At 35.9% G+C, this 16,211-nt stretch overlaps 1 protein-coding gene across 5 annotated transcripts in view; it reads right to left on the bottom strand.

Moving 5' to 3' along the window:
- Window positions 1-6,782: 6,782 nt before the first annotated feature.
- The window catches only part of GABRG2 (gamma-aminobutyric acid type A receptor subunit gamma2), a gene marked incomplete at both ends in the record, with an annotated part of 65,369 nt that continues 55,940 nt past the window's right edge, over window positions 6,783-16,211 (bottom strand). The window contains 4 exons of one of the 5 annotated variants that reach the window (XM_080627021.1): window positions 6,783-7,058; window positions 8,543-8,566; window positions 10,257-10,462; window positions 12,492-12,644. In XM_080627021.1, coding sequence (XP_080483147.1) covers window positions 6,783-7,058; window positions 8,543-8,566; window positions 10,257-10,462; window positions 12,492-12,644 — 659 coding nt within the window. Of the gene's footprint in view, window positions 7,059-8,542; window positions 8,567-10,256; window positions 10,463-12,491; window positions 12,663-16,211 lie in introns of all 5 variants that reach the window. The other 4 variants (XM_080627022.1, XM_080627023.1, XM_080627024.1 and 1 more) reach the window with 4 other exon arrangements.

The following is a 16,211-nucleotide window of genomic DNA, read 5'->3' as shown; positions in this document are numbered from 1 at the left end:
GCAATTATCTCAAATGTGCCTGGGATATGAACTTCAACCTCTTTACATTATCAAAGCCCATGTGTATGCATTTGCCACTCAGCATTATTATTAGTTCCTCTTTGTAGGTAGGAAAAATAAACTCTGTAGACTAAATTATGTGTTCACATGATGAGCTTATATCCATCCCCTAGGAAATTTTATCCTAGCGTCTTACTTAAGGTTTGAGATGAATTTTGAGACTTCTCAGAAAGATCAGTGTTTATCCTTAAATTCACTGTAAAAGACAAAATCACACAAAAAAGTGGATCAAAGGATTCTGAAATTTCAGAGATCTTGAGCAGAACTAACCACCTCAATTTTAATGGCCAAGCATCCTGGATTTTTGTTTGCAATAGCTCTAAAATGTGCTATTTCAGAGGACGTGTATGCTACCATTTACACTTTGGCAATTTTTGGCCCAACAGGTGCTATGACTAAAAGGAGCAGCAAGAAGCTAAACAAGAGTGGTGCAGAGTGATTAACAAAAACTTAAGGTTCTTAATTTTAAATATAGAAACCTGTGTCAGTTTATGAGTAACTATTACTAGGTGATAGCCCTGAGTTATTAATTCTCCTGTTTATCATTAATGCTGTACATTCCAATCATAGTACGTTTCCCACATTATGCTTTTGCGTGTTGCCAGAATTTCTTACTGCATTGGTTTAGGAACACTGGGCCAGCAAACATGGCTGCGAAGGCACCAGTAGCACTTGAGTAGTAAATCAGTAAGGCAATTGGCAGAATATGCTAGTGGAAACGTAGCTGCTCACGCAAGTCGCAGTGCTCTGAACGAGAATTTTCCATGATCTAAATTCCTTCATGGGCAAGTGAGAAGGCACTTGAGAGGATTTTGCAAGAAAGCTATGATTTTTGGTTAGAAGAATCTCACGATTTTTTTGGGTTTTCTATTCAGTCCTACTTTTAGATGTATTTGGGACTTAGGTTTGTTTCTTTGCATGCAAGGGATAGGGTATGAGGTCAACAACAGCTGGAAGGAGGAGCCTTTGCTTTAAAGTGAATGCTCCAAAGGACAGAAAAGGCTTCCAATGCCTAAAAATGTTATTTTATTGAGACAAAGACTAATGTACTAGAACAAGATGACTCTTCAAACTGAGAAAGTTCTGATCAACTATGGCAGATCATGCAGAACAGTTTGAAACTAATATTTCCATGTGTGTTAAGAGTTTGCGAGCTCATTTCTTTGACACAGTTTTGCTTTCTACTGTACAGATTTTGGATAGATTTGTGATATGGGCTAATGCTTCCCCATGTAATATGCTCTCAGGGAAACCACCTATTGTGGTGGTTTGGATCTGTCTGACCAACTGCTCTATGGGTCCTAGAGGGGAGCAGAATGCATAGACAGTCACACTCCCTGTTGCTCACTCAAGTTAGTAATAAAAATCTAATTTAGGATATTTCTAAGATAAATTTAAATAAATAAATTATTCTAACAAATAAGACGTAGGGGTGTAGTCGATATTCTTTGAAGTGTAATGCAGAGCTGCTAGATCAGCAGGAAAGCTATCAAATTTAGGTGAATGTTCAGTGAAAACAAAGGAGCTCGCAAAACGAAAATGCCTTTTTCTACCGGAAATCTCATTGTGGCAGTAAATTAAAGAGGATGGATATAAGTAAAACAAAAATGAGAAGCAGAAAACCCTGTGAAATCTAAATAAATCTGTGATACAGAGTTGCTGAAATTTTTGGTCTAGTCTTTCACTTCTAGTCTTTCACTTCTAGTCTTTCACTTCTAGTCTTTCACTTCTAGTCTTTCACTTCTAGTCTTAAGGGAAACACTGGAAAGAATTGTGAGAATCTGTGAATATGCATTGCTTTGTCAATAGAAACATGCAGACTTTAAATTAAGACATGGTAAATTTTATGGTTTTGTTTGGGCTTTTTTCTGTAATAACAATGGCTTTTTAACAAAGTGTTTCTTTAACAGCAAAGTCCCCTGTTGTGCCAAATCTTCTCAAGCAGGTGTCTGACTTTCAAGCACTTAATAGCCTCATCTGCTATTTTTCTAAGCATCTTGTAAATATGTTAGCTGGATATAGATGTCTTTATGTGCTTGTGTCTCCTTTTAGGAATGAAATGAGAAGTTTTGGTTTGGAGGTTTTTTTCTTCCTGTGGGTAAGTTAACATTGGGCTTCTCACAGCAAAGTGACTGAACCTGTAGTTAGGCTTGTAGCATATACCTGAAAGTTCTGAAGAGAGTGATGGCTGATTAAGCCTTATCAGGTATAGATTTCAATATGCCAGTAGCAAAAAACATGTGTCTGGTGGGAAGATTGATATTTCTAATGTTTTTCATGCTGGTTGAATTAAATCTATATTAATCGTTTTATTTCTTATTTTCCCTTTTTTCATTCTGATAATCAGTATGAATTTTATGTGAATGCAAATGAGAAAACCTTATCATATTGTGCCTTTTTTTCCCTACAAGAAAGAGAACCTGTTTAATATGTTTTTCTGAACTAATTCAGCATTTTAGAATGAATTATTCAAATGGTTTGCTGACTTGTAAGCAAAGCCTTTAGTTTATCTGTTATTCAAGATCTTTTAAAGGTCATGAACCTTCTTTTATATATTCAACAGATATGTTTTTCATTGTAAATCTTGACTTTAAAAAGAAAAGCACAGTAATGTGTTAAAGTAATCTTTTCATCTGCAGGACCTTTTTAAATAAGGAGGGAAAGTGCATTGGCTTTTATTTTTTATAAATGGAACAATAGATCTCTCACAGGTATAATAAACTGATGTATCTGTGAAGCTTTTCATAAGATTTAATTAAATTCTTTTTGCAGAGGAACTGAAATTTTGTTTGAAGGGCAACACTAAAATGTCAGTTTTTCCCCTGGGCTGTAATTAAGTTTCATTTAGGTGGTTCCTTCATATTTTAAGTTTTCTTATTGTGGTCATACTTATTATTGGATTCTGCCTTGGATCCCTTAGCTTAAAATAATGGGCTTTATTCTTCCAATGCAGAAGCCCATGAACAGTCTTTACTTTCACTAAATCCTTATCTTAGACCTAGCTATTTAATACCCGGATTTTGGGGTAAGGCAGATAATCTAAAACTGTTTTCCCAATTCTTCTTTTTGTTTCCATGTAAAGTAATGCTATCTACTAAAATCTGTGCAGTTAAAAAAGTTTTCTTCACAGGTTTTCTGATTTCACACATTATTCATATGTTCAAGTATTTTATAAGTATTATTTTTCTACCCATGTTTTTAAACTGAAGGGCTTTGGGGGCACAGGATGAAAGAAGTCCAAATATTTGACTTCTTTTTGTATTTGCCAGTATGTGCTGCTATGCCTGTGTCATTGAGACTAATACACATAGTATATTTGTGTAGTCCATTCAGGTTAGATAGATTTATGCAACTGTGGGGAAAATTAGGTAGACATGAGTGAACTAAAAAAATGTACTTGCGGTTGTTTTTTTTTTTTTTTCCTTTTTTTCTTTCTTTCTTTTTATTTTTTTTCTTTATGTGTATATATAATCTGTGCTGGGAACTGCACCCTTAGGAGTTTCAGCATTTTGTATTGTACAAAGGCTAATTTTATTCAATACAGTCTAGTTAAAATATAGGCTTTCTGTGGTTGCCTAACATTGGAAATAGGAGAACTGTTGTAAAGTCACATTATCTTTCTGGATGCTAGCTCTTTATTTACAAACTAGGGGTTGTAAATATTATAACTGTATAAAGATTTATGAATGCTTTTGAGGGTGTTTTCTTTTGGTATGAGAACATGAAGTGTGTTGCTGGACCTTGTACTAACAGAAAAAACCCTTGGGGCAAAGTGGGGGAAAAAACCTGGTTGGGGATATGAGGGTTGGGGGCAGCCTTGGCTGAAGTGACCATGAGATGGTGGAGTTCAGGATCCTGCGTGGAGGAAGCAGGGCAATAAGTAAGATTATGACCAGGAGAGTTGTAAGCTTCAGGGGAGCTAACTTTGGCCTCTTTCAGGACCTACTTGGACAAATCCCATGAGTTTATGGCTCTAGAAGGTAGGGGAGTCCAAGGAGGTTGCTTAATATTTAAACATCACTTCCTCCAGAGATTATGGAGTCTCTTTCTCTGGTCTTCGTGATCCACCTGAATGTGAGCTTGTGCAACCTTCTTAGACAGGGGCATTGGACTAGATGACTTGCAGAGATCCCTTCCAACCCCAACCATTCTGTGATTATGTGAATTGTGCCACTAGTGTATACTTGATAGAACCCTTAATGACCAACTGAACATCCTCAGACATGTCCCAGAGCAGTTATAGCTATCTGCAGTGTGAGGAGCTTGGAAATATTTTAGCAAGTCTATTACATCAAGAGTGAGTTTATTGCCTAGAATGCAACTGGGAGAGTTAATATGTATAATGGTATACAGTAATATAACATTTTACGTGTGAATATGTCTGTATAGATAGGTTTCTGAGTAGTTTTTTCTAAATAATATCTCTCATCATATCCAAATGCTGTTTTGCTTGCTATTTTGTTTGCTGTGGTGGCTTTACAATAACAAAGGTCATCTTTTAATTCTCTGCTGAATAGCTCATATAATCTCTATTCAGAGCAACACTATGCTTTTTGGTCAGTTAGCACTAGGTTGTGCTACGGTGTCACTGTCTCCCTGGGAATTATGTGTTTCTCCATCAGCTGTCCTTTTGAATGTCATCCATTTTCTACAGGAGGAAATAACAGATCACCAAAATAAGTGTGGCAGGAGTGGAGATGTTGGGTAATGAGTAATTAGGATTGATTTCCATTACTTAGTGTATGATATATGGTGAGAAAAGTTTTGGGGTTTGTTTGTTTGTTTTTTTCTTTTTTGTTATTTTTAAGAATAACATAATCTTCAAAATGGTTTTAGAGATTTAGTCTCCATCTTTGAAAGTTGTGTGAGCCATTAAAATGAGACAATGCAGAGGGTTATGAGGATTATAATCACTTATATTTAGGCATCTGATGAACCCAACTAGTCAAGCAGTCTAGTCTTTGAAGCATGCATTTAACAAACTGATCACGAGAAAACTGGGATTGAGTGCAGCAGTTTTATTGAAAAAGTCCACAGGTGTGTGCAATTCCTTTATTAAAATGTTTTCAAATGCATTGGACAAGGAGCAATTGATGATCAAGAGTTATTCCTTTTTTATACATTTTTATTTCCAAAACTATACAAACATAACGTTGGAAAACTTTCCTTTTCCTCCATTTTAGCTATTAATAATACTGTAATGATAAGTTATATATCTCCCTTTTCAACCTGCAAGCCCACTTTCCTGGAGGTGACATTTTCCATCTTTGTCAACTAAAAAAAAGGTCAGTCATATTTACATGTGCTTAAGGTTGCATAATTGAGCATCATACAGGTTCTGAAAACCAGTGGGTAAATGGTTTTCAAGAGTCGCCCTCATGGGTTGGAGGTTTTAAATACACATAAACTGCATACATGTGATTTAGTAGCCAAGACACTCTGTTCTTTATTCCTTTCAAGGCTATCTCTAAACTGCGTGCTAGCCACGGTAAAGGTTTGTTTTAGTAAAGGTACTCACTGAGTGAAAAGCAGCACTGACAACAACTATTGCTGATCAAGGACAAGAATGAGCAGAGAACTGTATGTGTATGTATAATACAAAATCTAATGTTTCAAAATGAACTTGAAGCTTTCATGTGAAAATAATGTCTAGAATAAAAGCTGTTTCCTGTGCTGTATTAAAGAATTAAAAGAAACCAAACCCACAAATATTTATGTAAGGAAAAAAAGTAGAGCTCAACATGGGAAAAGAACAATAGAAGCACATGGATTAAGTTCAGAAGCTGATATTGCAATGTATAATTACTGGAAATTCAGTTGAAATATAGCAACATTATCAATGGAAAATGAAGGCTACAACTGCAGCAGACACATACAGTACACTTTATGAGCTATTATATTGGCCATACAGATTTGTCTACATGTTATTTATTTGAATCCTTAAGGCTTCTCTAATGTCTTACATGAAAGTGCTGTCTGCTTGGATCTTCCATGCATGAGGGAAGGGGATAATTTTTCAAGGAAAAAAAAAATGTCCACATTTCAATTACAGTAGCACATCCAGAGACACAAAATAAAAGACAAAACTTTATGGTACCTTTGTTTCATTAATTTTGGCCCCCCAAAAGATGCATGCACTAGAATTTATGTACTACAAGGTATTGAAATATTTACAGGATTGTACATGTGCTCTTAAAGGGATGGCAAATGGAAGGGTTTATTTTTATCTTTGTGGGAGTAGAAGTTTACTTTCCTAGCTTAATACCTATTCAGAGTGAGAGATGACTCTTCCAAAAAGAAAAGCCCACAGAGAATCAAGCTATAGCATAATCATAGCCAGTGTTAAGCTGTACAGCACTTTACCTGGAAATTCTTCTCACTCAGACTTCTGTCTGAAATATGCGTACCAACTATTAAGGGATGTTGCCATTCTCCCCTTGCCCTGCCTGCTCTGTTTCTCTCTATTCTAGCAGGTATGGCTATGTATTACCTGTTTATATTATTTTTATTTCAAATTCTTTCGACATGTTGAATGGACATTTAATTCACAATAACCTGGTGGCAGGTTTTGGACAAATGATATGATTGATATTCACGGGGTTATGGCACTAAAGAATTCAGACCACTATAAAGCGCATCATAAATACTTCAAGTGGATTTAGGAAACCATCTCTCTAAGAAATTCAGTGAGTAAGGCTCATATCACTGATTTCCTTCTGCTTTTAAAGGTAAAGATATGATACCCAATACACCAGGTTAAACAAGCAGAAGGCAGTTGGGAAGAAGATGCGGGCATAGGAGTCCATTTTGGCAATGCGGATATGTATTCTTCCATGCCTCCATGCTCCTGTTCGACAATCCTCAAAGCAGCAAAAAAAACTGGCACAGTCCTTGCCATCAAGACACTCATACCCGTATTCTTCATCCCTTTCTTGGAGGTGTGTAGCATTGTTCATTTGAATAGTAGCTGACCGAGGCCGGATGTCAATTGTAGGTGCCTAAGGTGGAGTAGCAAAAAAAGACAAAGATGGCGGGAGGGAGAGACGTTGTTATTATCACCAGACCAACAGATAGATGGAGACTTATAGTCAACATGTGAATGATGGTTCTGCATGGAGTACATGGGAAATTGCTGAGGAGTTCTAATGGCAGTATTACCTTAAACTCACTAAAACCAGTTGCATCATATACTTTACAGGAAAGCAGCACAAATCAATATAAAGTTAACAGCTGTGGACAACTAGCTTGAAAGCCAAACAAGGAAACATCAGAGGTTAAAGGAAACATTCAGGAATGTAATTGATGGTATTTTTTAATTTCTTGTGATTTGTATTTTACATAGCTGCTTGATATCTGAAGGCAATTTGTGCATTGCACATACAAAGAAGTGGAATAATCAATGGAATGCAGGATTTTAAATTAGGGCTGGTTCATGTTGAGACAGGAGCAAATATATATATATATATATACACACAGGAAAAAAAAGGAAAAACTGAAACTGGGTCTTTTGAATAAACAAGCTAGGACAATCTCTGTAAGACTCTCCAGTTGTTTTAGTATATGCAGTTCAGCCTCTACTAATGTTCACCAACTAGAAGGTTCAACATGTTCCAGATTTTATATAGTAGCTGCACATAAATTTCTATACATATATAGATATAGACGTATATATTTGGAACAAATTGAGCAAATGAAGCATTTAAAACACATTTGAGCACTTGGTGAACACTAGGATGATGGGCACTGAAATTTCCTACTGATAGTTATTAGGGTAAAATAACAACAATTCCATTCCATAAGTATGCATATTTGGGGTTTTTTTTCTTTTTTTTTTTTTTTTCCCCCAAGGAATCTCTGCATTTCTGAATGAAGAGACCGTTTAGATGTGGACCGTACATTTCCTAATGTGCTAAGAGTCTACTGATCCAGTGATGGCATTAAAAATACATATGCAACTTAAACCCTTTCAAAACTCTGACTTTTTTGCATAAGCATAACAGCATTTGAGTAATTGATGATGACATTAAATTTTCTTCAGGTCAACATCAGAACACATTTAGCTTTATAATTCAGAGTGAAATCACAGAGGTTAAAAAGGTGGAGTCAGAGATGAGTTGTAAAAGGGTGTATTGCAGGTTTCTGGTGTAGCTGCTGCTATTGGATCCCATGGCAACTTGAGAAAGAGTGGAGCAGAAATGTTTTGACATTAAACTCAACTCATGGGATGCAATAATGTTGTTGGTCACTCTTGAACTTACTTTAGTTCAGAACCATAGTGAATAATTATTTGGGCTGCTGAATCAACTCTACAAATTGTCTAGAAATATGTAACCATTCTACTGAATTAGGAAGTTACCTGAAGTAGAATGCTTAGATGTCTCATTATAAAAAAACACCCAACAAAACACCACTCTCATATAAGCTTTGATAGTTAAATTCAGCAGTCGCATGCAGTGAATTTCCATTCCAAAAAGCATTATACCTTGAAGGAAAACATCCGAAGAAGCTTTCATTTTGTAGACAGAAAAGAGAATCAGAGGGTTTTGTTTTAAATTAAAGAAAGGAAAGAAAGAAAGAGACAAAAATAATGTAAATTAAAAATATGTTTCTAAAACATAGTAAGTCAAAAAGAACTAAATTTATAGAAAAGTTGGGATAATAGCAATTTAAACAAGTATCTGTAATATAAACCCCCCACATTTTTGACTCGTCACTGTCTTATAACTAAATCTGGGCCAAAGACATAAGATATCAAACTCAATGTAGATCTTTTAATATTCCCAGGGGATTCCAATCTTTTATGTTGAACTGTTTTGAAGGAGACCATTCACAGTTTACGAAAACACTTCTAGTAGAAAAAATTCTTTTCACCTGCAGCCTGCATCCTGAGCACTCTACTTCTAAGTTTTTGAGACTCTGTGATTTGGAACCAGGCAATCATCTGTACTTCTGTTTGTCCCCAAATGCTCACAGATAAGTAATGTAAAGAACAAGTCATCTGCCCTTTTATGGACATCTTTAAGTGAGACAACTAAGTTTGAGGTAGTTAATCTCAGCTCCTTTATTGCACTGTAAAAGACACACATGCACACAGCCAGCCTTTTATTGCAGCCTAAGACAGGCCAAGATGCATCACCTGCCAGCAGTGCTTCTTCCTTTTGACCAGAAGAGAGGCCTATGATGAAATCGAACTTTAGCATACTTAAAGTTAGGTAAGAATTCTTGTGCTGTATGTTAAAACTAAAAAAAGAATATCTTCAAAAGTCTTTGAAGATTTTAGGACAGCAAATCTGAGTGACTGGATGCCTGAAATGGATTTGACAATGCTCTCTATTAATGTAAACCACTTGTTCTTCACATTTTTCATGGGCATATTTGGATTGTTTTGTAGATGACTAGGCTACTTTCCTCTCTAGGATTTTACACTAATTATTTTCACTTCAGAGATTCTATACAACAGACTGTTTAGTTCAAGTGCAAAGGGCAAGAAGAAATCTGTCCTAGACAAAATAAGCAATGGACTTTTTCCCTACCTGGGCAAAACCTTAAACACCTACTGAAGGTGCTTCCAGGATTTAGTTATTGTGGCAAGTGAATACACTTATTTATTAGTGTGTAGCATACATCCATAAGTAACCTTGTAAACTGCTTGCTGAATCACTCTCTAAGAGAGAAAAGTAGATAAAGGGGATAAGAAATATAAGAAAAGAAGATACGAAAACAATGAAAAGTAAACAGATGCTTAAGGGGAAATTAGAAAAAGCACACTGTAGTTTGAATATAAATGCTTAACTGTAGTCTTGATAGTAAGAAAAACAGTCATACCAATAATATATGCATAAGTTAATGCCAGAGAATATTGCTAAAGCTAAGACAGAGAAAGTGACAGTTCTTCCATAAAGGTCACAGCAAGAGCTCTATCTATGACATAAATAATGATTTTGGTGATAGTTGTGATTTGCAGAACACTTTGATTAAAAGGATCCTTATTCTAAGAAATTAGTTTTTCTGGCACCCAGACAACTGTAATGTATGAGCTTTTCATTCTCGAGGTGAATGTTTGCATTCCTATTAATACAAAGGAAGAGTATATATTAGCAATGTCTGAAAAGAAAGTACAAGGATGAAGAGGGATTTAAACGCTTTCTGAGAAAATGTAATTGAATTTTAGACCTTGCTGCTAAAAAGATACATACTGGGTTTTTCTTCTTTTTGTCTTTATCCTTGCTTGGCTTTCTGTTGCTGACAAAGTAGTGCAAAGTTCCGTATTCCACCAGTGCAGAGAAAACAAAAATAAAGCAGACTGACACAAAAAGATCCATTGCTGTCACATAGGAGACTTTGGGAAGAGATTTACGAGCAATTGTACTTAGGGTGGTCATTGTCAGGACAGTTGTAATACCTGGTAGATAGACAGAAAACAACAGAAATATTACTTCAAGTGCAAACTGATATCGTTGGTTCTCTCTGAGAGATTTTGAAGTATGCCTGGAGTTCAGACATATAGCAAAGATATTAAACAGCACATCCCAGCAGTGAATGTGGATTCAGTGAGAGCTTCAAGGATGAACATGGGGTATGAAACATTTTTGCATGGTCTCTGCAAGTGCTGTTGTGCAGAATAGCTTGGTTAGATTGATTCTGGGTCTAAGAAATTTAATTCAGTTGTTTAGTTTTGTAGTTTACTTCTAGGGGGCCTTCACTTTCGAGACATTTATTTTTAGGCTATGTGTCCTCAAACACTGAAACAGAGTGTAGAGAAAAGGACTTGTGTCAGAGTGAGAAAATCATTGTGGAGAATAAAAATCTCTTTACTCCATTCTTTAAAGTAAACTCAAGACCAATCTCAAATGTTTTGTGGTGTTGGGATAAGTTTTTAGTTGCAGAGTGATAGCAATGCCAATAAGAGACACCCTTGCAGCCATCTTAGGTGGTAGAAATTAATTAAATTTCTTAAAACATGTAATCCATCAGGAACTCTAGGACAAAACGAGTGTAGATTCGTATGTGTGCTCCATAAGGGAATAAAACTGTTTTATTTCTCTTGCTTAAACGAGTTCTAGTTGTGCAGGCATGCTAGCCCCACACAAATTATCTGCTGCTTGTTACTTAAGTGATTTCTTGCAATAAAGCTGGAAGGGAGAGACTGTCAAGGCTCCTTATAAATGTAAAACTGTGAGGTCAGATTTCGCTCTGTGCCAGACCAGCGTCTCTTCTGGTCTTCATAAGTGACTGTACTCTATAACTGTGAAGTATTGTGACATATTTCACCGTGCCTTCTCCTTTCAGAACATTACTGCCTGTACTACAATGTGAGGAACATTAAAAATGCATCAGAACAGTTAAAATCCATCACATTTATATAGTAAATTTCATACCACTGGTTTTACCTTCTCAGTGGTACAAATAGACTAATTCTCAACAGAGGGAGAGAAACTGTTTTGTATATTGAAGTGAAATTTAAATAACAGCTGAATGCCTTATTAATTCTATACTTCTTTAAAGCAGATGTTATAACCTCATTTTAGAGAGGAAATGAAAAAGGCAATAAAATGCTTAAAACTTTAAGTCATGGGAGCCAGTGGCCCTCTATTCCTCTGTTTCTTTCAAGGGAGGTCTGGAATGAAAATGCTGTCCCTTACTTTGCATTCCAGTGCTCTATGCTGTAGTTCTGTGAAGAAATGAAAATGCAGAAGGAAATACTAAAATGATTCTCACTTGCATGGATTTAATGGAGAAGTAGAAAATGTGTTTGGCTTTGTCTAGTTTAAAGTTTCTATTTTGCTAATCCTTGCAGCTCCAGCTGCTTTGCACAAGCAAGGTTAATTTGGTCTCTTTTAGTTTATTGGTGGAACAGTTGTTAAATGTGTAGAAATTGATAATTCTGATTAATTGCATGTCACATTTTCATGGATAGGATTTTAGATGCCACCAAATTCAGTTGATTTTATTGCCTGGAGACTAAATTTGGTTGTTGGTCTCTAAAGCAGAAGTCAGGGTAGTACATTCTTCCCTTTTTACCACTATAGCACATAGCCAAAAATTTCAGTCCCTTCTTGATATGTACTTCATTTGTATTGCCAGTCAGCATGATATGGAAGTAGAGCAAATAAAACTAACACATCCCTGCTTTAGTATGCAGCAATGTCCCCCATTCTCTTGATGTTTATAAAAAATATTACCGTCAAAAGAAAAGATCCAAAAGTTTTGATCATAAGCAATCTACAATACTCAAGATCTGACATAGTAAAAAGGAAGAGATGCAAATACAGTTTAGGCTGTGTTATTCCTTGGAAATTACTGCATCCTTTTAAACAAGGAGAGCTCATGTGAATTTGTCTCACCTCTTACATTTGCAAACTGGTGATCTGCAGAGGTGTCACTTAAACATCAGAACACTTGCATAAAATCTGGAAGAAAAAACAGCTCACCTAGTGATGTTCTGGCTGGAACTGCATCCTTGTTAATCCAGAAAGAGACCCAGGATAACACAACAATAAGTGTGCAGGGAATGTAGGTCTGAATAGTGAAATAACCCATTCTCCTGCTCAGGTTAAAGTAAACAGACATGACTACGTAGTCTCCTGTAAAATAAAAGAATACTGAAGTAGAATAATATATTAAAAACCCAACACAGGATTTCTGTATTAGCTAGGGTTTTGCTGTTCTGTGTCAGGGGTATATATATTAAACTGATTCACCAGATAATATTCACAGCAAATACATACAAACCTCTTCAGTGCTGGTATAGCTCAAGAACTGGTGGATTTTCTACACTATTAAAGAGAATAATCTGGCAGGTTTCCTTAAATAACTGCAAGATTTCAAGGGTAACTTGCCTTGCATAGCACAGCGGGTTTCCTTCTACCTGTGTCATTCCTCATAGCTTGCAAATGCCTGGTTCAGTCCTCTTACAACAACTGACTGGTGGTGGTCCAGCAAACCTCCAGTCACCGTGCTGTCCCTCTTAGCATGCCCTCAGCTCTGCGCTCAAATAATGCATGCTTTCAGATGTACTTTCTAAATTATTCATGTTTGCAACTATTCTTCAGGGCTAGGCAGTGTCAATAATTAATTTTTTTATTTGCCTGAGATCTTCTGTTGTATTATTTCCTCTAAAAGGATTTGAACCCACATCTCGTAAGTGGCCCCCAAAAGCCACGCTATGTGTTACTCTGTACATAACACATAATTCACATTCAATAGTTTTATGATTCTTTTCCCAGTTGTTTTTCCCTTTCAAACTATTAAGTAAATTCCATCTGGATTCAGGAGTACAGCAAAGCTTCAGGTTTAGATGTATTTTTATTAAACTAAAAGAACCTAGTTCTCATCCTCAGATTACAGCACTCCTGGGAAATCTTAATTGCAAAGAACTACAGAATCCCAGACTACAAAAGACTGCATTGCAATTCAGTGAAAGGCAATCCAGTGAAGTCTCAAACTGAAACAGAATAGGATTTGCAAATTGAGAGTGAGATAGTTTTCCAGCATTATCAAAGAGACTCTGACAAATGTGTATTCTGCTTAGATCAGTACCTTTAGTTAACATTCAGTTCTCTGTTTTCAGGCATAATTAAAATTTTAATTTCTCCCAGAATAATTCCTTTGATCCTGGTCACAGAAGAAACTTCAGAGATAATTTTCCAGCTGGTGCTTCTTTGGTTTTTGGTTTTTTTTCCAATGTGAATGTCCATATCCCAAGGATTAACTGGTTTTAATTTAATTACAATATGTTATAGTTAAACCAAAGACTTAAAAAACAGATTATATATGTGTGCTTTATGAAGGGATATGGCTGAATATGAACAACCAATTCAAGTAACTACAGGCTGATTATCCTGTTAATTCACAGATAAGTTTGCATTATATGTGTATGTCCTGAATAATACAAACACACCACTCCCCAAAAAAACAAAACCCAAAAACCTACCACTGATCAGGAACACTGTAAAACTGAAGCCATAAGATTACTGTATGACTCATTCTTCATCCCTCTGGATCATCTGTTAACTTCCTGAGAAGTTATCATTTCGTCAATTTTGGGAATTAACTTTTTATTAATTCATCTTCATATATGCTATCAGGGTTTTCTCCTGCTATACAAAGGTAGATATTACTTTAAGCTGCTTCTGTATTATTTCCATTCAAACAGTTTTAAGGGGAAGGCTGTTTTCATGCTTAGTGTTATCATATTACTTCAATGCTGAAGTACTATATCAGATCCTAAGCAACTACTTTATCCACATTTTTGTCCTGTTCTTAGACAGGTCTTTTTGTCCAACTTTTTGGTTAATACGAGCGCTCTTGATTTGTAGAATCTTTAATTCAAAAAGAACAGAAAATATCAGAATCTAGTACACAACCAGCACTTTGTTACAGGTATTAGAGTCAAATCCAAAACTCAGCACCTGTGCTGAGAAAACAAGCAGATGACTCCAGATGACCTAGACCAAGGCATGCTGTAGAGACTTCATGCATCACCTTTCTTCAATAATAGTGTGTGCAAGCCAAGCCAAACGGTGGCGTGAATAACATAGGAATATCCCTATATATGTATATTTAGGGTGAGCAGCCTCAGTCCTTCCATTTTATAGACTGTGTCCACATACATTGTTTTATTGTGTTTTTCTCTTGGTGGTTGTCATCAGGTCTCTGTGGAGAATACTTTGATTTTTCCCTTAATGCAAGGAGTAGTTTTATACAGAAAGCTATTACAATCATTTTTACAATTTTTTCTGCTTAATTTTAAAATGAATGTTTTTTTCTTCAAAATGTAATGCAGAAGAACTTTTAAACTGTTAAGTAACTTGTAAAGGCCTCAGTTCTTTCAGCAGCAATGAGGCATTACTTTGAATTCTCTGTCATCTCAAAGATGTACCATTCCATTTCCATAGAGCAACAGCAGTGTTCTGTCACAGAACATTTGCTACATAAACTGGAGATGCTCCAGGTAGAAGTGTTTTATATCGAGGTGAACACAATTCCTTCTTCTTTGTGTTTTTTCTTTTTAAATACTGGACTTCTTAACCAAATACGTTTCAAAATAGCTTACCTCAGCTAACATGCTGCAGAAGGTAAGTCATGATGAAATTGTTCAGATTTTGTTCAACCCTCATGAACATTATTGCACGTTCCTTTATGCAAACACTTTTTTCCCTAATGGATATATGTAAAAAATCCAAAACACTCCAGGATGATATCCATAGGAAACACTGTATCAACTCCTGATATTCATAGACAAAATCCACAGAATTATTCTGGCAGACCTTATTTCTCATGCCTTGTAGAACTGGGAACATTTTACTGAAAGCTCAAAGAAATAAGAGACCATATAAACGTTATGCAGGCTTTAAGGTTTCTACTAATGGAGAAGTTAAATCAAAGGAAACAGAAATTTCAGTTTCAACTCTAACTTGCCAGGCAGTGTAGAATTGACCACTCTGAAGAATCATTGAAGGATGCATAAATTCCTTTAATACATGTTGCTTTCTAATCCAAAAGCCTACTGGTGCTGCAGACACTGCTGCGTTTTGGAGTAAATCTCACTATTTCAGAGAATCTTGCTATGGAAAGGAATAATGTTAATACCTCAGAGAGGTTTTTGTCTATTTCTTACCTTTCTTGGTTAGGATTTCGGGAATGATTTGTTTCAAGGTAAGAGTGATAATAACAAGTATAATTTAGGAAATGTCAAGATAAAGCAAGCCAATAGTTCTGTAATGTATTGGATGTCTCTTCTAGCTTGAAGTAGTATGAACAGCTGTAAAGTATGAAAAGCACTAAGGAAAACAGGACTAAGTGATGGCATGCTCCAGAGAAGCATCTTGCTGGTATTACCTAGTTTATGTAAGTGATGTTGGAATGATAAAACAGCAGGTCTTCTGAGATTTTGAATAAGAAAAGTACTCTGAGCATACAAATTAATATAAGACCAAAGATGTGCCATTTAGGACCTAGTATCAGTTGTCAAAACATGTACATCCTAAATGTAAAATGCATTAATTCTTCTGGGGAACATGGACTTGACGGTATTTCACTTTAATCACATCTTTCATGACTGAATCTTGCCCCAGCCCTGGTTTCAACCACATTTGTTTTTCTGACTCTATTCATGGAATTCTTTGCTCTTCAGATGGGACCAGCTTAAG

Source organism: Psittacula echo (genome assembly GCF_963264785.1).
Source record: "Psittacula echo genome assembly, chromosome: 11".
NCBI lineage: Eukaryota > Metazoa > Chordata > Aves > Psittaciformes > Psittacidae > Psittacula > Psittacula echo.
The sequence above is the reverse complement of the archived record's forward strand: the minus strand, read 5'-3'. Positions and strand labels throughout refer to the sequence as shown.